A 21,666-nucleotide genomic window follows, 5' to 3' on the forward strand; every position below is an offset into this window, starting at 1 on the left:
GTGCTGCTCCTCCCGGCACTCTTTCCCTAAATCACAGTTTGGGGCCTACTTGACCCCACTGCCTGGGGGTAATTGTCTTCGATGCATTTGCATAGAGTGTTGTTCATTTTTCTTTCTTGGGTTCCTATACCTTTGAAAATTAAAGGTTTCTTCTTTGAGTTAAGATATAAGAAGAAAATTCTTGGCCGAGAAAATTATTGTACATTTGAGTTTTTAAATTGGTGTAGGAAAACACAAAGAATATTCTGCTGCTCTTTACTTATTAAAGTGTTAAAAATCAAAAGCCAAAATCCCGGTGGTCTTCCTTATGGCACTGTTCTCTCTGCCAGTCTCTGTAATGGTCACTTGAAAGGCAGGTACCAAACTTAATGTCAGCCTTTGCTTCTCGTCAGGCTTTGCCTTTATTCCCTCTGTCATACAGTAGCTCTCTCAGGCCCTATTTGTGATGCCCCTCCCTTCTTCCCTGCAAACCTTAATTCCTTCAAGGTCCAGTTCAAATTTTCTTCCTTCATGAAGTCTTCATCTGCTCCAACTCTCACCCATGGTTCTTGCCTTTAATTTGAGGTTACTTATGGTCTGCTGCATCATTTTTACACTTGAGCATATTCTTTCTTTAAATTATTCTCCAAGTGTTTCAGATACACGTCTGTTCTTCTGGTGAGACTTATGTTCTCTGGGAGTATATCTTATTCCATCATATTCGTCAAAATGCTGAGACAAGTAAACAGAATAGCGCCAAATTCAGGGTTTTGAATTTGAACCTACAACTTCATCTCATGATGTTCCTGGAGATACTATTTCAGTGGGTTCACTGGATCAAATGAAATGTAATCACTTTTCTATGGGGATTTAAGTTTGCACAATACCAGCTGATTGGAGAGGCCTTAGTATCCCTTTATTTGTTTGTTCAACAAATATATCCTGTGTTGTTTTATGGATCAGGTTCCATGCTAGACACTGGGGACGTCATGGTGAACAAAACAAACTAACAGAGAGTGGGGAGACAGACTGTGGGCACAGGGTCAAATAAGTATATAATTACACATTGTAATAAATTCTACAAAGCAAAAACAAATGACTACGGGGATAGTGACAGGTGGGGACTTTAGTTTGAGTGGGGAGATCTCCCTGAGAAAATGATTTTTAGTCGGACCTGAAAAATGAGAAGAGGACAGTTGGTCAGAGCTCTGGAAGGGCTGTCAGGCTGAATAAACACTGTAATTGAGACAGGAAGTGGTGCGGTGCATTTAAGGAAGAGAAAGGAAACTGGGAGGCTGCAGGGTGGGGGGTTAGGGACAATACTGGGAGATGAGCTTAGAGACTGAGGCAGGTCCTCTCACAACCTTGAAATGGGAAGGAGAGGGTGATATCCTGAAAGCAACTGGAAGCCCCTGAAGGATTTTAACCGTGAATAATATTCAATTTATACTGACCAAAGATCACCATGGGAGAGCATAGTGGGAGGAGGAAAGCTTGGAAAAGGCTCGCCCATTTAGGATGCTGGTGTAGTTGTTAGCAGAGGGGTGGCTTGGACTAGGGTAGAGAGAATTGGACATGAATTTCAGAAAATTCGAAAGTAGAATCAATAACACTGCATATCAGGTTAGAAATGGAGGATGAGGACGAGCGACACTGAGATGCCACTCCCAGGGTTCCCTTTGGTGTATTTTGGAAGATCAGCACAGGAGCAAGTTCTCCTGGGGCTGGATTGGTTGTGAGTCTGGCAGACTGGATTCTGGAGTGTGAGAAACACGTGTTTTGAGTATTCAACTCAGATACCTTTTAAAAAACTCTCCCTGAGTGCTGAAACAGGTAGAGCTGCAGGCTCACTAGAAAAATGTATGGATTAAGGTGGGACCTCCGCCACACAGCAGTGCTTTGCATCAGTAAATTTGCATGCTGACTTCAGAGAAGAAAGTGCCAGCCTTTCTCCTGAAAATCACACCTGGAAACATTGTACACGTCAAACTAGGTTTGTTGTCTGTTATTGTTTGAGAACAAGATGATAAGTGTTTGTTTATTAAAGTGAATGTATTTAGAGGTGTAAGCATATTGATTTGGAAAAATTAAAATGGGATGTTAATATGAAAGAGAGGGAGTACAGATTCATAGGCAGTAATCATGTCTTGCTCCACAATCACTTGTTGCACATAGTGTTAGCTATTTCAATTCCACTGGGTTTTTGAAATTCTCTAAGTTAGTTACTTTTGGTCTGGAGAAGGTTGAAGAAATTTAAAAACAAAACAAAACACTTGCTAGTTTTACGTTAACATATAGCAAGCTCTTATTCTATGCTTTTGTTGCTTAAATATATATCAGCTCATTAATGAGCCATTTATCATATGAAATAGGCACTGGCATCATCCCTCATTGACATATGAGGAAATTGGGCCATGGAGAGGTTTGTCACTTGCCCTAGGTCACAGAGCTAATAAGTGAGAGGGCCTATATTAGAAGGAAGGCATTCAGGCTTTGGGGCCCATGCGTTCAACTTCTAGTCCATATCACTTCTCCTTGCAAACGGTGGTTTAAACAGTAAACAGTAACATTATTCATCGTGGTGAAAAACAGGAAATGACTCAACTGTTCAAAAGTTGGGAAATAGTTTTTTCAAAATCCTGGTATACTAATATAGACTAGCGATTAAAATGATGTAAACCTGTATTTACTGACATAAAAAATAAATTCTTGAATGTGAAACAAAAGTTATAGAATAGTTTGTATGATTTCATAAATTGTGAGCCAAATAATATATAATAGAAAATAATGTATACTTCTGGGTAAAGATTGGCAAGATATATACACATTAAAATGTTAACAATGGTTACTTCATGATGATAAGATTATAGGGAACTTTAAAAAAGGACTTCGTTCTGGGAAATTTTAAACATATACACCAGTAAACTGAGTACTATAGTGAACCATCATGTATTCATAACCAGGCTGGTTTAGTCTCTACCTCAGACCTGCCCTGCCCCCACCTGTACTATTTTGAAGGGAATCTCAGACATTTCTCATCTGTAAATATTGTCAGTATGTAACCTTTTTTACATAACAACAATTGCATTATCACATTAATAATCATAGTGCTGTAATCATATTAATATCATCAAATATCCAGTGTTCAGATTTCAGTTATCTCATATTTGTCATAAATGGTTTCTTTGTTGTCATTTTACATTGATAATCCAATTGTTTGAATCAGGATACAAGTAAGTTTCATACACAGTGTTAGCTGATATATTTATTTCCCTTATATAATTTGTTTATAAGAAATCAGGTCAATTGTCCTACAGTATTTTACATATGGATTTTGCTGAATTCCTTTTTACTGCTGAGTGGTATTCTGTTACATGTGTAAAGCATGATTTCTTAGTCCATTTCCCTAACATTTGAGTCCCTTTGCAGTTTTTGGTAATTACAAGTAAGATTGCTGTGAGCATTCACTGAAGTCTTATGTGTAAAGAAAATAAACTAGGAGGCCCCGGAAACAATAAAAAATGGGGTCTCTTTTTAGTGTTTATTTTCCTAATGGCTAGTGATGTTCAGTGCCTTTTCATTCGCTTATTTGTAGTCATTGTGTCTTTCTTTGGTAAAGTGTCTCTTCAAATTTAGACTATTTTGTACTGAGTTCTTTATTTTCTTATCATTTAGTTCTAAAGGTTATTTATGTATTTTGGATATATGTTCTTTATTAGGTATTTGTATTTCAGATTTTTTTTTCCAGGCTATGGCTTGTCTTAATTTCCTTGACAATGTCCTTGGAAGAGCAAATGTTTTCAATTTTGATGAAGTCTAGTTTGTTAGATTTTTCCTTGTGGCTTATAATTTTCAAATATTAAATTAAAACATGAAAGGGAGCCCTGGCCAGATAGATTACTCCGTTGGTTGGAGCATCTTCCTTGTACACCAAAAGGTTATAGGTTCAATTTCCAGTCAGGGCACATAACTAGGTTGTGGGTTCAATCTCTGGTCACGACACGTATAGGAGGCAAGCAAACGATGTCTTGCTCTCACATCAATGTTTGTCTCTCTCTCCAAAATCAATGAACATATCCTTGAGTGAGAATTTTTAAATGAATGAAAGGGATATATCCATAAGTGGAATATTACTCAGTGATAAAAAAATGAATGAGATTGCAGGCACAAAAAGGCATGATAGAGGTTTAAATGCATGTTACAAAGTGAAAGAAGACAATCTGAAAAGGCTACATACTGTATGATTCCTTCTATATGATATTCTGGGAAAGGCAAAACTATGGAGACAGTAAGATGAGTGGTTGCTGGGGGCTTGGAAGAAGGGAAGAAAGGAGGGATTAATAGGTGGAACATAGAGGATTTTAGAGCAGTGAAACTATTCTCTGTGTTATTGTAATGGTGGGTACATGCCATTATACATTTATTAAAATCCATAGACTTTACTGCACGAAGAGTAAAACCTAAACTATGGGCTTTAATTAATAATAATGATCAATAATGGGTTGTCAGTTATAGTAAATGTTCCATACTAATGCAAGATGTTAAAAATAGGAAAATTGGGATGAGAGGGATGAGGGGAAACTCTCTGTACTTTATGTTCAATTTTTTCTGTAAATTTGTAGCTGCTCAAAAAAAAATGGTCTAGGTATATGAAAAAAAAATCTGTGCAGAGAAGATGCCTTTGAATAGGAAAGAAACCTAATGATTTTAGAGTCTCTCAAGCCCTTCATGTTTAAGACATTTAGTATTTTGGACTAAGAGCCAATGTTGACTTCCCCCTTGCTTCCTTCTCTGTTGGCGCATTGCCTTCCTTCAGCTTCCTAGACTTTTAACTTTTTTAAAAAATTCCTCTGTTCACCTTGCCACATCCAATCAGTTGTCACATCTGCCAGGTGTCTTGCTAGAGTACTCTTTCTATCTTTGTTTTCTATTTTCCTCAACTGCCCCTAAGTGAAGGCTCTCATTATCCCTGACCTGGAGTTTTTGTAAGCCTTCTGACTAAATTCACTTCCTGTCTCCTAAGCCATTCTTGATCCGTATAGAATGGTAGACTCTACACTCTAATATTCAAGGTCATCTAGTAATTCCAATATGGTGCACTTTACTGCAGCAAGAGGACAGTTACAGAGAGTGACCCCAAGTGTCACGTGTGTCTTCTGTGCCCCCATTCTGTATTCTTAGGGCAATGTCCCATGACTGTGAGTCACAGCAGTGTTCTGTAGAGACCCCCTTTTCTAACTGTTGATGCTTGAGGGTCACTATGAAGAGTAAATACTGCCAAGTCTTAATAAATTTGGTCAACTGACTAAGCTGAATGATTCAGAAAATCAGGATTAAGAAATGGAAGTTGCACAACTACCAGCACCATTCAAACTCAACAAAAGATAGCTGAGCCAAGTACACACTGTAGGTGGAATGAGGAGAGAGAAGAGAAATGGGCAGGGAGGACTTCGAGCTCTTGCTGGAAATGGCCAGTCCACCGCACATGGAAAGAGGACAGCTGCAGCTAAGCATGCTGTTTTATTTTCATTGTGTATAAATGCATTTCAGCCTGTAGTCTAGAGCCGTGATGAAATTTATGGGCTTGGACTTTGTTTTTTCACATACTGCATTCCTGAGAATCGTTTATAAAATCTGCTTTTCCTCTAGGCTGTCAACTTTTAGGAAAACTGAACTTCAAAAAAGAGTTTTTTAACTCCTCCTAAACAAAACGTTACACAATCCAAACCTTATTAAAATAAACACCCTAGCCTAGGATTTATACTCAAGGATGACGTGTTATGAAGATTGTATACTCAGAGAACATTCTGTAAAAGCAGAAACATGCAGATGATGCTCGGAGCCTTTTCAGATGTTTGTATGTATATTTCGTCCTAATCTGTGCCCTGTGTAGTTAATACTAATTCAACAGTGTTCCAAGGTGATCACCTTGTTGCAAAATGCTAGGTCATTTTCTAGATCTGTTCTTTTGTCCAAGTACATTTAACCTTTCAGTAAATTCCAAATAACTCAGATGGTAAGATCCTGAGCTCTTATGTTTTCACAATGTTGTTTGCTTCCTTCTCTTTTTAAGGTTCTTGCCTCATTGTTGTGACATGGGTTTCCTCTCTTTCTGCCTTAAAGTGGAAGCACCTCCTTTCACTCAGTGAAGCTGGGGTATGTGGGATGCCTCCAATGATGAGTGTTCTGTGTAAGGAGCAAGGTGGATCTCAATCCTAGTAACTGAACCCTGAGTGTCGACCACAGGGAGCCACCAGACAGAAGTTCTCCCCATGCAGACACCACTTGAGCTGTGCCCAGAGCCATGACTCTGTTCATTGTCATTAGTTCTTTCCATATTAGTAATAGCCATATATCTATATCATGTAATAGTTATCAAGTTACCTTGTCCCATTGTTTTTATAGGTGATGAAGGAAGTCTTGGTGATGGAAGGAGATACAAAATAACTTTACTGAGTTCACTTAACTGGAACACTGACTCTCAGATTTCAAAACTCTTTCTACCAGATGAGCAAAAATGAAGTCTGAGAAAACTGCAGTAATTTTGTTTTTGGGGAACATTTTGTTGTAATAAGTGAGATTTCAGATTATTCTGAAGATAAACAGAACCTGCTGCCTCTAAGAAGCTAGGTTCAACAACTGATTCAAAAACATTATTTAAAGTTTAAAATGAATAAGAAGGGATTCTCCTTGAGGTGTGACTCAGGCCTTAACTTAATCTTGCATCCCAAACATTGTCTTGCTTATTGTCTACTCAGGAGACAAGTGAGAGTAGGGAAGAAAAAGAAAGAAGGGGAAAGCAAGGAAGTGTACTGACAGGCAGCCCTAATATCCTCATTGTCTTTGTATGTTTCTTGTTTTCAGAGTTTCATTCTACTCTTGTGACTTAATGAATATCTCATAAGTACACTTTTTAAATATTTGAGATAGTCTTCATAGAACAAAACTTATGACACAAAGCATGTAGAAGCAATAAGCCGTGTCTAGGAGGATGAAAAGCTTAAGGCTGTTTCGTTAACTTTAGAGTTAATAATATACGGGTAACATGAAGTTGATATTAGTATAGATATTGATTTTGATGTTGCAAAAAATACTGATCAGTAAACAATACTTGTCTTTGTTAACTAGGGCAGTAGCTTGCACCCATCAGAATTGTAATTTTGTCTAAAAAATATTTCAGATGCAAAAATAAAAGTCCCTGTTGCAGTACCTAACACACTCAGGAGGCACATGAAGTATTATCGATTTAAATAACTTAAATAATGATATATCTGGACGCTATCATCCATCCCAAATACCCCTTTTTCAAGGAGTAAGTAACACTTGACTTGGCAAGACCTAAATAAATTCAGAGTATTCGAGGTCAGAGTATTCAGAGTATTTGGGAACTTCCCCCTGTATTTAACACTTAAGGTTGACAGAGTAAAAAATGTATTTTGTTTACTTCCTTTTAATTATAACAAGTTAAAGAACACAGCATGTCCATAAGAGAAAAATACATACACTTAACATTCTTATTTGCTTCTGGATTGGGAGTGAACTTTTTCGAGAATGGCCTGCAAAAGCTTTTTTTTTTTTTAAATTAATTAATTTATTTTTAGAGAGAGGGGAAAGGCAGGAGAAAGAGGGAGAGAAACATCGATATGTAAGAGAGACATTGATTTGATTACTTCTCTCATGTCCCCAACCTGGGACCAGGCCTGCCACCAGGGTAAGTGCCCTGACCAGGAATCAAACTGGCAACTTTTTGCTTTGCAGGACAACGCTCAACCAACTGAGCCCCACCAGTCAGGGCTGCAAAAGCTTTATGTAGCTTTGTTGGCAATATGAAATGGTAGAAGCAGTAGCTGCAGAAATTATTACAACCCTTTCATCTGCTCCATAATTAGATGAAGAGCAATACATTTTGAATTTTGGATAATTGGCAGTGACCTTAATTTTTATAGTTGAGCTTTAATGAATGGCCACACCACCCACCTATCTACACAATGCATTAATACCTTTGAAATGAACTATTTCTGCTTCTTGCGGAAATGCACTTCTACCAGGGATCTTGACTTTCTTCATGGTCCTGAGGTAACATCCAGTTGTAATTGAAAGACTTTGACTTTGGAACTAACTTCCCTTCCATTTCTAATTGCTGGTTACTGAGTAAATTAATAAGCTAAATAGCTGATTTAAAAATCTTTATTTTAGAGCTAGCTTTCATGCCTTTTTCATGGGGGAGAGAAAAGTAGCATAGGGAAATGATGAGGTAGAGTGGGAAGAAGGCTTTGGGATCCATCAGAAAAATCAAGATGTAAGTTACAAAGAACCATCTGTGTCACTAATTATTGTCGTGACCTTTAGCATATAATCTAAATTTTCTGAGGCATAGTACAGCGGTGATAATGATAACCATTTCACCAACTTCACAGGGTTAAGTAAGGATGGTGCCTGTGAAAAATTTTGGAAACTATTCTAAATAAATATTTGTGATTTCCAGATTCCACGGCCTTTTCTAAGGATATCTTTTTTGAAATAAAACTCACATATCTGATTATAGATAACACTTCTATATTATAAATTTCACAGTTGCTAAGAAACTTGATCTTAATTGTTCCCATGACAAAACAGAAATGATAACTATGGGATATCATAGAGGCACTAGCTAACACTATGGATAATTATGTTGCAGTATATAAATTATCAATTTAATGTATGTAACATTATATATCATTTACATCTCAATAACAGTATAATTCCAAAAATTCACACACCACACATTTCACCCATTTAAAGTACATAATTGAACAGTTTTTAGTATAGTTACAGATATGTACACCCATCAGCAGTCAGTTTTATAATATCTTTATTATCTGAAAACAACACCTCCACATTTTTAGTTATCACCTCCCTATCCTCCGTTACCTTTTAAATTTTATTTTGTGTTTATTTACAAAGACTACAGGATAATTTTTTAACTAAATTAAAAAATAAGATTACTTTTGGATGATAAGATTACTTAGGGCTTTTTTAGTTAATGCTCCAAGTATATTGGCAGGATGAGGAATAGCGAGCTAAGTGTTAATAAATGACATTATGAGGAAGACTACAACTCCCAGTCCAGTTCTATTTTAAGAAGCAGAAAAGACGAGTATTCCCTGTTGAAGTCCTAGTGCCTGGAGTAGTTCAGTCCAGTGGGATGGATCTGTGGGAAGGCAGAGAGGATCAGTGGGCTGGTGTTTGTGCTGAGAAGATGGGTGGGAACTTTCCCCTTCACTCAGAAGCAACAGGTTCCAAGTCTAAGGAAATCTGTATCACCAAGAAGCTGATTGTACTTTTCCTTAATGTTCTAAACATGAGCTTAACTTCATGCAGAGCAATGACATAAAGAAGGAAGGGAAGGAGATGGGGAGAGAGTTACACCTGAAGCCCCTCTTCTTTCCATATAACACAACATTAAGTGAGGCACAGTCATAATCCATGTGTGGTGTCAGCAGGGAAAAAGGAACTCAACCTTGACCTTTTTGTTTCAGGTCGCCAAATCCCACCCTTGGACCCCCATGAAAATGGAAACAATGGAGCAATCAAACTCGGGAAGCCTACCATGCCAGCCAGCCGGCGGTGCTGCTGACCAGGGCCCGTGGCCCACTGTACTTGAAGAAGCCAGAGCCACCTCCCTGTGCACTGCTGAAGGACCCCTTCTCGGTGGCCTGGCACCTCACTTGGAGAGAAGTGAGCACACTGGCTTGGCATCCTGGAAGACCTGCAGGGCATAGGGCAGGAAACGTCCCAAAAGGATTTGAGAAAACTCTGGAAAAAATCTTACCACCTAATCTTTTTTCATGAAATGCACACAGAAGAGAATGGATGTTAGATAATAAGTATAGTTGAGTTTTTGTTAAACCTTGAAATATCCTCAATGTGTACAAAAATCTTACTGATTTACTGTGTATGTGAGATTCTAAAAGTGGTGTTCCACTTTGATTTCCTGTGTTCCCTTGCCAAATTCAAGTAACTTCTTCAGTGCCATTGCCTGTGTTACCTAACCAGCTCTCACTAAAAGGTTAACTTAATTTTATTTAATTTACCATTCAATGGAGTATAATTGGATCATCACTCAACCTGTAGATTTGAGCTGTTATAAAAGTGGAGAAAGATGTATTAGAAACTGTTCTCTACATCTCTGACTTTTACTTGAACATTTTTCTAAGTTTTAGTCACATATAAACAAACAAATCAAATCTGAGTAAAATATTGCATGTAATTTTGGGGTTGGGGGGCTTGGTTTGGAAGAGCCATTTAAGTGGTTACTGTATAAGTAGCAACAGATGTGGGATGTACATATTACTCCAGAGACCAGTTGGAACACATCATCTCCCTGACAATAAACTCCTACTCTCTTAGAGTGGGTTAACTCACAGAGTATTATTTTACTAACAGAATATGTCGGTATCATATCTGGGGGGCGGAATTAACTGGAGGACATTTGAGTCTGTATCATAGGGCAGACTTCTAATAATGGCAATTAATGCAGGAAAGCCAGCCAAGGGAAGTACCAGCACCTGAAGATTGTAGGCCCCAATTGCAAAATTGGAGAAAGCATTTTAGAAGATGCCAAACTTGGGGAGGTAGGTATTAGGGTTTAAGAGGGGCCCAATGCTGGAATATGAATTAACTGAGAATAGGCTTTTATAAAAACTTTCCTTTTAAAATTTTCTGTCTCCCTGATTAATTAGAGATTTCTGAATCCAAAGGCAGAAAAGGGAGAAAAAGCATGAAGAAGAAGAAAAGCTATTTCCATTCCAAATTTGAATTCAGTTACCATTCTAACTTTCATAAAAACCTGGGATCAAGAAGCAGTTGGTTTCCTATTAGGGCTTATACTGGAAGGTGATTGTTGAAAGATGGGCCTTTTGTGGGAGCTAAGAAACTATAAAAACAATAGCCTCAGAAAAAGTTAACCATGTAGCATGGTCCAGCCTGTATACCTTCTTTTCCATGAATGTTCAAGGGCCAGCAAACACTTATTGAAAACCTGCAATGGAAAAGCCAGGAGAGAGGTCATGAGCAGATTAAAGACCTTGGACTTTGAGTAGCTCAGTGTGAGCTGCTTCACAGACTTGTCATGTCTGTGTCTTCCATGCTCTGACCCATAAAGACACTGAGTACCGCCATCAACAAAGAGGAAGAGTCCTTGAGAGACCAGGGCCAAGTTTACACTTGTTTATGTGGATGGTCATCAAGACCACAGGTGGAAATCACAAAATGAAGGATTTTTTTTTAGTCAAGAATATGCTCTATAATTTGGTGTTCTTCACCCAGCTTGCAAGAGTAGTTTGACTGTCTCAGAATGTGAAGGCTGGAAACACTTATTTTTGGTTCAAAAGTGACTCTTAGTTCTCCCAGTCAGGTACCTCAAAAAAATGTTAGCAAGTACCATTTGAGTGAGTTGGCAGGGCCTTTGCTGGGCTTTTAAGAGTTTTCTCCACATTGTGAACATTACTGGTTAACATGATTCTGCTTGCAGGCCAAGCAACTATCATGCCTCTTTCCAAAGTTAAAAAATTTGGAATGAAAATTGAAATGACCTCTTTCCAGGTTGCATTCAGGCTTTTTTGGAACCTTCCCTCATTCAGTTGTCCCTGACAACCTGTATCTTTAGACAGCTTCTCAGGTTGCCTAGCTAAGATGGTACACACATCCCAGCGGAGTTTCGCAGCTTTGGACCGTGTCTCTAGTGGTTGCCTTTTGCATAAAATGGCTCATCTCATCCTCATGTAGCGAGCTACCTGTGAGTGGGGTCATGGTTTTATTTTAGAGGCACATAAGGGTACTGCTTCACCTTTCTGTACTGCTTTAACTATTCAAATCAGTCAGATGTGTATACACACACACACACACACACACACATATGTATATGATCACTACTTGAAACAATTGGTGAAGATAGTGGCATTTGGCACAGAAGCCTTTGCATAAATGTGGAGTCATCTCTGAAGGTAGATGCAGTAGCTTTGTTCAGGCTTTCTTTTCTTCTTTAATTCTGCCTTATGATTCTTTTCTGGCTGTTTAATAATTGAACTATAACTAAGTAATATTATGTAAATGCCTGGAAATTATTACTGGTCCAAAATGACAAGTAGTGTCATGTGATATAACATTCTTGACGTAATTTTCCAAAATTTGCTCCTTTTTGTTTTTTCCTTTCATGTGTGATATAATGTGTATATGTGTAAATATGATTTCATATTTGTTTCACCAACATATAATTCATTTCACTGGCTGAGTTTGGCTCATGACTGTGTATAATATAATACAGGCATAGGTTCCCATTGGGAGTATTTCCCAGTGTAAAGCAGTGGAGTCATACAAGTATTTTATGTAGGTATATAATTGACTTGCCATTTCATGGTTTAAAATAGTACACTAGGATGCCGAATATGATGTTACCTTGTAGACTATAGAAGGTTGAACACTTAAAATTAACGCTTCGCCAAGCAAAGGGCTGTGCCCCAATGAGAACTGAATTCATTTTTTGAGGAATATGGCATGTGATGACTGCTTTGAGCTAGCTTATAAACAAAAGGGCTCTGAGCTGTATTCAGACCTGTTAAGTATCTAGTTTATTCTTTTAACCATCATTGTTGGAACCAGACCCAGTGATCCAATGTCAGTGCTATGTTGTGGAAACCCCTCCCTTTTCCCATGTTTTTATAAAGGCCTTCTATCTGGGCTGGACCCAGTTCTCACATACAGAAGGACATTGCTGTAGACCTTTCCACCTTGTATTCAATTCTACAGTAAAGCATTGCCCTCAACATTGCCCAGTTTTATCTGTTATTTTTGGTTTGATAACACTGATTCATACTAATAAATATTTTAAGTTTTACCAAGTTTGTCTTCTTCTTATTACAGTGTTTAGTAGCACAATTTAAAAAAATTATAGTCACATAAGAATAAGGAATGGTTATTCCCCAGAGAAACTTATATATCTGTAAAAATGAAGATATAAAGATATTCACTGGCACTGTGCAATAGCAAAACATCTTTCCCTAAGGAAATCAATAAATAAAATGTGGCACAGCCTCATGATAAAAATGATAGGATCATTAAAACTAATTCAGGGTCCATCATGCATCAACATGTATCTCCAAACAATGTGAAGTGCGGGGGCTACCACACCACAACCCCAAGGGGGCCGCTTGTAGTGATCTGTGTGAAAGGAGCCCTCAGCAGCTGTGCTGTGCACAGCCTGAGCAACAGAGCTGCGGCATGGCTGAGTGAGGAAGGCAAGTAGAAGTACAAAAGCATATAAAAGTACACAAAACAATAATATATGCTCTCAGCTTTATAACAGTGCTTACCTCGGAGGAGGGAAGGAGGGAAGTAAATAGGATCGGGGAGAGGAACACAGAGCATTTAACTATCAGTAATTTTTATTTATTTCAAGATATAGAAATTTTAGCCAGTAAGACAAAATGATAGCATTTGGTAATTTTTAAGTATGAGTTTAATTAGTGCATATTTTGCTGTATTCATGTTTTTAAAAGAGGATATAAATACACAGTGGAGGATTAGTCTGACTTCCTAGACATGCTAGAAAGACTTCATCAGTCTAACTGCTAATTTAATGTACTCAGTACCTTTTATGAGGTTTACAGTCTCATCTTTTCATCTCAGCTACCCACACCTGCCTGCCAACAACACACATCCTTTCTCATTTGTATTTGTGGATCTTAGGCTTTTCTTCCATGCAGAGCTTCATTTGGTGTATGGACGAGTATGGGGAAAAATGTGGAGAGGGAGGAAAACAGTACCTAGTGTCCTCAGCATGTGAGTCATTACCCAAGGTTCACTGTGGGAAGCTGCTTTCCATACATAATCAAACAAGAAAAAAAATCCCCAAACCCACCATCACCAAGACCCAGTATTCTGGTTTTGTAAGAGAATAAGCCTTTCTTTTGCATTTTAAAGATGGTTACTGTGTGTGGCAATTTGGGTAATACTTCCTGTTTAGGTAAGGATGCTCCTGAGAGCAAGCCCTACTGCTTAGGAGAGGAGGGAGACCTCAACCTAAAACCAAGAGCATCCATCTCCAAGAATGTCTTCTCTAAAGTTTAAGATAGCCAGCAACGTGCAGTTCAATGGGCTTCTGGTACAGACATGGAGCTATCTTCCCCCTCCTTTTCAGCGTTTATTAAAACCAAACAGATAATACCAAGCATTAGCAGTTATACTGAATATGGGCACTCTCATATGTACTGTTCAGAATATAAATGGTACAAGCTTTCTAGAAAGTGCTCTCATGATGTGGTAGCTGGCTTAAGCAGGTTTAATTAATTAGTTATATGTGCAGACTAAGGTGTTTGTCCCAGTATCATTTAAAGTAATGAAAAGTTGGAATAATCCAAATGTCCTAGGCTAAGAAATTAGATAATACATTATAGGACATTCTTAAAATGAAATACTGTGACATTAAAAATCATAGTTATAAGTTACTGGCTATAAAATTCAAAGGCACAAAAATGTACCTCTTTCTATGTTCTGTAATAATTTTCACCGTGAGCCCCCATTCTGTCTATATGGAGAGCTGAATTTAGTCACATCTAGTTTTACCCAAACTGGGGCACTTCTGAGAGTGAAGTGGTTGCTTTTAACATCAAGCTGGTAACTACTGTTTTAACAACAGTAGTAAATCAGATAGTCCCAAGCAAACTGTATGTAACAGATGGTCATTCTGGTCTAGCCTCCTACCCACTTAGGAAGGTGGGAAGTGGTACTGGGGAGGCTGAAAACTCAGCAGTTCCTGGGTAAGAACCTTATCACAGCTGTCTTCATAACGTCATCCATCCATCCACTATCTGTGGAGGGCTACTGCAAGCTGGTGCTGAACTAGCCCTCAGTGTTCCATCAGAGGTGTGCAATTTCTAAGCTTACAGAAGAAATAAAGATAATGGAAAAGACAAGAGAAACTAGAATGACAGGAAGAAGAGGGAGATGTTGCTTCAAGGGCAGAAAGGGAAGTTTGACTGGGGGAGGCACTGTGACCACAAGGGTAGAAATGGGGCTTCGGAAATCAGCTTGCCCCTTACTGACCATAAGATCCTGAACAAGTTACTTAGTTTCTCTGAGCCTTAATTTCCTTCTGACAAACAGAGATAGTATGTACATCACAAGGTGGAAATCAAGATTAAATGAAATCATTGTGTAAGGCACTAGGGCAGAGAACCCAGTTATTATGGTTATACCATGAGCTTCAACTTTTGCCCTGGACTTGGGAAGAGTTATTTTTTTCCTGTCCTTCTGTTGCCACTTTCTTATTTTTGTTTATTTCCTCGTGAAGCAATGTAGTATAGAAATTAAGATCAAGAAATACAGCATCAGACCACCTGAGTGACTCCAACCTCAGTAACTTGCTGGCAGTGAGATGTTTGGCAGATCAATCTCTCTAAGCTTCAGTTTCCTGCTATGTAAATGCAGCAGATATATAATTTTCACACTTATCCCAATGCAGGAATCCAAAAAGCTTTATAAACGGAAAGATTTTCTTTCTGTGTTTCATATGAAGTCATTTGGCAGTAAGACCAGACCTGAACTGATGTGATGTTATTTATAGCCATTATTTACCCCACCAGCAGTGACTCTGCTGGATGTTCTGTAATAGATGCACTATATCATTTTAATAAAATCCAAACAAAATTCTGAATTCTGAAAACAACTGCCCACAATGGTCACATAGCTATTGTGGACCCAGCTATTGTGGACCTGCAGCTATCTGCCTTGCAGGTGTGTCATGAAGATTAAATGAGAACACCCTGGTGGAGAGGCCTTTTTGTTGGGGAGATCCGGGCAACCACAGGGGGCGCTGTTTACATGAACAACAACACTCACCATGCCTCCTGAGTGGGCTGTCAGGGTTTCAGTCTACAGAAAGCACTTCTTACCCTGCTGGACAGAGTAAATACTCAAAAAACAATAATAGCTCACACAAATATAGTGACTTGCTGTGTGCTCGGTACTGCCCTAGGTGTTTTACAACATATCAATTCTTTATTTTCACACCATCCTATGTGAGGCAGATACTATTATTATCTTCTTTTTACAGATGAGAAAACAGAGACAAGGGTGTAAATAAGTTACCCAAGACCATGGGCCAGCGAGAAAGTCCAAATGAAAATGTTAGTTACAAGTATTTTCTTTTTTTAATTAAAAAAAAATCAAAAATTTATTGAGGTATAATGATTAGATATTTGTACATATTGCAAAATGGTCATCACAATAAGCTTGATTAACATCCATAACCTCCCAATTACAAAGTTTTTTGGTGTCTGTTTGATGAGAACTTTTAAAATTCATGTAGCAACTTTCAAATATACATACAATACAGAATTATTAACTCAAGTCATGATGCAGTACATTAGATACCCAGAAATTACTTATTTTATAGCTGGAAGTATGTACCTTTTGATGTCCTTCACTCATTCTATCCCCCAACTGCACTCCCAACCACCCCTGGCACAACATGCTCCAATCTGTTCTGGCTTTTTCAATCAATATATTTTGGATCTCTTTCCATATGTATCAGAACCTACAAATGTACTTTATTTTTTTTAAATGGCTGCATAATCATCATGATGATAATTAGCATTTATTGAACATCTGCAATATGCCAGTGCTGTTCCAAATGCTTCCATTTTCTCCTTTCTCAACTTTCATTATATGTACTGTAAATATAAAGGAATGAAGAAAAGGAAATGCTCATTCATTGAATACTTCCCATGAGCTACACACTTTTAAATTGTATCTCATTTTATTCACAAAACAATCTGAGAAGGATGCACAATTATTTTCATTTGTATAGAAGGAGCATGGAGAGCTTAACTTTCTCAATTTCATACTGTTAGCAAGCAGGGCAACTCTACTTATGCTGAGGCCCATGCTATGTTTCTCCCATCTCAGAAGGAAGTGGGGAGGTAAGGGTTAACTAGCTCTGGCTGGAAGAGCTGAATCACTCCATTAACTAGATTTACTGGTTTCATGGAACTATTATCTGATCCTAAACTGCTGCAGTGACTCTCCCAGAACTTACTGCTCATGCAGCTTGATTTATCTTTTCCATAACCCTGACCTTGATGTTGATACCATTGCTCAGACCTGACTTAACTGGCTTTTTGAAATGATTTCTGCATCAGGGTCTGGCAATTTGGACTTGGTAGGGCCTGAGACTTGAATTTACTTCTGAGAACCCAGTGCCAAAAGGAGTTTCCCTAAGTGGTTCTGCATGACCTGACAGTGGCCAGCTTCCTGTGCTCTCCCTTACCTCGAGTTTTCTTTGAATTTGTACCTATTCTCTCCTTTCCTGGTCCTTTGGGATAGGATCCCAAGTCACTTCTGAAGCACATGCCAACCTTTTAATTTTTTGTCTTACATCTTAAAATTCCCCTTGCACAGTGTTCCACTTCTCAACTTACATATGTGCAATAAAACCTACTTTTGATCATTTGCAATCCATGTCTCTTTCCCCATCAATCTACCCTCTCTTCCCTTCACACTAATGAAATTTTCAAAGGGTAATCTCGATCTTCTCCGTCTTTGATTTCTTACTCACTCCTCACTGGAATTTGGCTGCTATCCTTCAATGCTCTTTCAAAAATTATCAATGACTTACCTAACTGCCCGCCACCGACCTCTCTTCTCACTCTCCCCACTTCCTTGGGGGCATTTGAGGCTGTTGACCTCTCCCCCTGCTGCTCCTTTTCTAGTTTCTGGGCCATGGTTCCCCTCACTATTTTCACTGTGCATTTAGATTTCTTATTTGCTTAAATGTAAGTACTCCCTGCAAATTCATACTCCTGGTCCTGCTCAGTTTATACCCCTTCCTTCTGATCTAATTTTGTGATTTCATCTATTTCCTCTGGCTTCCAAATTTTGGTCCAGCCTGACTTCTTTCCAGCTATCAGACCTGGTTCCCAACTACCTGCTTCAGGTACCGATGTCCCTTCTGGAAACACAGACCATACTCCATCTTGTTACCTGTGTATATATGCATTGCATTCTGTCAGTAGCTCAGGCTTCACATTTGAGAGTCAGTTTCACCTCCTCCCAAGCATTTATCAAATTATGTAAAATCTGTTTCTGGAATTTTTTTAACTTTCTAACCCTCTTTCCACTGTCCTAGTTTAGGCTTTTAATATGTTTTCTCTCAACTATTGTGATAGTTTCCTAACAGATCTCTTTGAATTCTGTGTTTTGCCCTTAAATCTATCATTAACAGTGAATCTGCTAATGTCTATATCATATCACGTCACATCCTTAAAACTTTCTGTGACAACTTACTGCAGATTAAATTCCAATTCTGTAATCAGTGGTAAAATATCCCTCTCTGCCCTCTCTGCTGTGGACCACTCTGCCTGGTTCTAGGAATTGTAACTCTACCCCCTGTGGCTAAGGGCCAGCTACGACCTTTGGAATGCAAGCCACAGGAGACAAAGCTCATCTCTGGTAGCAAATGCTGCCTCAGTTTCCTCCCTGCCCCCAAAGCTTGGTCAGTAAGACCCCTCACAGTGAGGGGCAACCTAAGCCAGACATGATCACTGGGAGGCCATCAAGAAAGGACTGGGGCGGGGCGGGGGGGGGTGGTGGAGCTGTAACATAGATCAATGGACTCTCACCCCCTGGTTTTGAGATAGCCCAAGTCCCCATGTTCTCTGGGAGAAGTGCTTCCTGTCTTTAATCCCCTTAAGCCTGAATACCTGATGGGGAGGGGTGCAGCTCTTTGCCTTGCTAGAGTGTGTCCTAGGGAAAAATCTGGCACCACAAAGACTTCCTGATAAACCTGTGAAATCTGCTCTTCTAAGAGTGCTTTCATTCATATGTTAAGGGTTCGAGCAGGAAACCCTAAAACTCTGTTCCTGACAGACTCTGACTCAGACTATCTACTGTTTTATCCTTGCTACCCTGTATTCCTGTGTATTACAATCCAATAAAAGTCCCTGGAGGAGGGAGCTCAATGCCTTTTTCCCCTGAGAAACTGGCCACTGCTCACAGCCTTTTTTCTTCTGGGAAAATGGCCACCTCTGATCTCCCCGAGCAGATCACATCTCTGTCATGTTTACTCTCATCCATGGCACATGGGGGGACTTGCGAAGAAAGTCGCCCCTGTTATACCCAGCTAGGAAAATTACAGCTAGGGCATTACCCAACCCTAAATCTGCAGTTCCTGGAACAGGGTAATGAACAAACATCCAGGAACAATTGGGTTTAAAATTCTAGCCAAATAAGGTAACTAACCCTGCCCGCCAGAAAGTGCCCGCCAGCAGCAGCACCCACCAATCAGGGACCCTCGCCGTTTTTAAATAAGCCAATAGCTAACCGCCACCTCTGCTTCTGTATGCCTTTGCTTGCTTGCTAGAGAATATAAATACCCAGTAGCCTGTAAGCCAGGCGCGACTTCCATTTTGTAGCTCTGAGTAGCTACGTGACTCTGATCACAGTTGGGGAAGTTCGCCCCTGTGCAGGAAAATCTTTGGCCATTAAAATTTTTATCAATTTGGTTCGGGAAGTTCGCCCCTGCGCAGGAAAATCTTTGGCCATTAAAATTTTTATCAATTTGGTTCCGGACTCCGAGAGTGTGTATTTACCCGCCGATCGTCTACAAAAGCCCCCACACCTCTCATCTGAGCCCAGCCTCTGCTTTTGCCTATCATTGGTCATGGCCTCTGCTCCTGATACCTTCACCTCCTGGTTGCTCTCTCTCCACTAGGAAGGACATCACCATTTGCTCCTTTCTGCTTGGCAGTACACCAGCTTCCTGAGGGTGGGAAGCATTCCTAGGAGCTTTCCCAGATCCCCCAGGGAATAACAGCTCCTCTTCTAATCATCATAGACTTTGGCATAGCAGGTTAGCCTGTAAGTATTGGAGGCTAATAATTGTAAGACTTTTCAGTATTGTAGCAGAAGATCAGGAAGGTAATTTGTGGAGGATGAGGAAGAAAGAAAGACTCACATGGCATTTCAGTCTTCTGATGCAAGTTTTTCTTGAATATCAGTGTGTTGCATACCCAGTTAAAGACTGGAGATGCCAATGAAATGCCCCTTACTCTCAAGAAACTTGTACTAGGACTGGGAAGGGAAGATCTATGCCATGTGACATCATTTCACTTAATGTGTGGTATTGACAGGAGAGGCAAGGTCGGTATGTGACATTTCACTTTTTTTTGGTTTAAACATTTGTTTTTAATATTCTGATTTTGTACTTGATATGGATGGTTTGGAAAAGTCTTATGGGAATAGTTTTTTGGTTTTTGTGTTTTTACCTTTCTCTTATTTCTTAATTTTTGGGTTAGGGTGGGGATGGTGGTTTTCCAAATGCTAGTAATGATAATTTTAGCAAAAAATATTTTAAAGGAAGCGTTTTCATGTAAATCTTCAATTGTTTCCCATTATACCTAGTGTAATCCATTCATGCCTTTAGCCATCCATTTATAAGTACCCACTGAATGCCACACTTACTTATGGTAAAAATGATCTTGGGCTCTTCCCAGGAAGTTCAGTGTCATGACTCCGAACATCAAAGCCACAAGTAATGCACTGAGAGATGTTCAATGAGACCAGATGCTCTGCTCTACTCTGCTGTGGTTGCCATTTGTTCTGAAGGCAGGTATGCTCTGCTAAGTCACTAATCTGTCTTCCTTTAGAAGGCGAGCAATGGGAAATTCCAGGAACCATGTGTAGAGAGCAGTGTTCTTGGACTAGGAGGCATCATGTGCATTTTAAAAGTTTTGTAGCACCTATTAATATTAAAACATCATCAAAGTTACAACTAACCTGGATCTTACCAAAGCAGCTCCAAACAATTTTCCAGTAAATATTTACATAGGAGAGCTCTAAATATTATACTAGAAGCCTTTCCAACCACAAAAATGTTGGGGGTTAACTATTAGAACAAAGGAACTGAGTAAAGTTAATAATCCACCTTCCTTTCAGCAAAATACAGGTATTGTTGTGTCCAGAAGTGATGAGAAATGCACGGGATAATGAACTCAGAGAGCCAGGTACAAAGGAACAAGATGTGTTCCATGGATAAACTCTGATTAATCATGACAAATCCTCTTCATGATGAGCCATTTGGAGGTAGAAACACATCTACTTAGCATTTTTAAAAATAATGTTCTTTCCAATATAAATGTCTACTTTTATTTTAATCTCCTTCCTCTTTTCTGCCAACCTCCCACCCTCTGCCCTCTGGTAATCATCAGTTTGTTCTCTGTATCTATTAGTTGTTTTTCTTTCTATTTTGTTTTGTTTGTTTGGGTTTTTTTTAGATTCCACATATAAGTGAAATCATACAGTATTTGTCTTTTTTTGTTTGACTTATTTCATTTAACAAAATACCCTCTAGGACCATCCATGTTGTCTCAAGAGATACACACACATATGCTATATATACAGCATATGTATACACACACACACACATATATATATATATATATATATATATATATATACCTTTATCCATCCTCTTTTATATCTGAGTAATATTTCACCGTATATAAATATCACGTGTCCTTTATTAATTCATCTTCTGATGGACACCGAGGTTTTTTCCACATCTTGTCTATTATAGATGACACAGTAACAAACATAGGTTGCATATACAATTTCTAATTATTGTTTTAATTTTTAAAAATAAATAGCCCAAAG

At 38.8% G+C, this 21,666-nt stretch overlaps 1 protein-coding gene across 1 annotated transcript in view; it reads left to right on the forward strand.

The window, feature by feature from the left end:
• Positions 1–12,853, forward strand: part of RAB31 (RAB31, member RAS oncogene family) — a 157,215-nt gene extending 144,362 nt beyond the window's left edge. The window contains exon 7 of the mRNA XM_037154081.2: positions 9,498–12,853. Within this exon, the coding sequence (XP_037009976.1) occupies positions 9,498–9,595 (98 nt within the window). The 3' untranslated portion in view covers positions 9,596–12,853. The remainder of the gene's footprint in view (positions 1–9,497) is intronic.
• The last annotated feature ends 8,813 nt before the right edge of the window (positions 12,854–21,666 follow it).

Source organism: Artibeus jamaicensis, unplaced genomic scaffold (assembly GCF_021234435.1).
Source record: "Artibeus jamaicensis isolate MK-2021 breed Jamaican fruit bat unplaced genomic scaffold, CSHL_Jam_final contig_511, whole genome shotgun sequence".
In the NCBI taxonomy this organism is placed as follows: domain Eukaryota; kingdom Metazoa; phylum Chordata; class Mammalia; order Chiroptera; family Phyllostomidae; genus Artibeus; species Artibeus jamaicensis.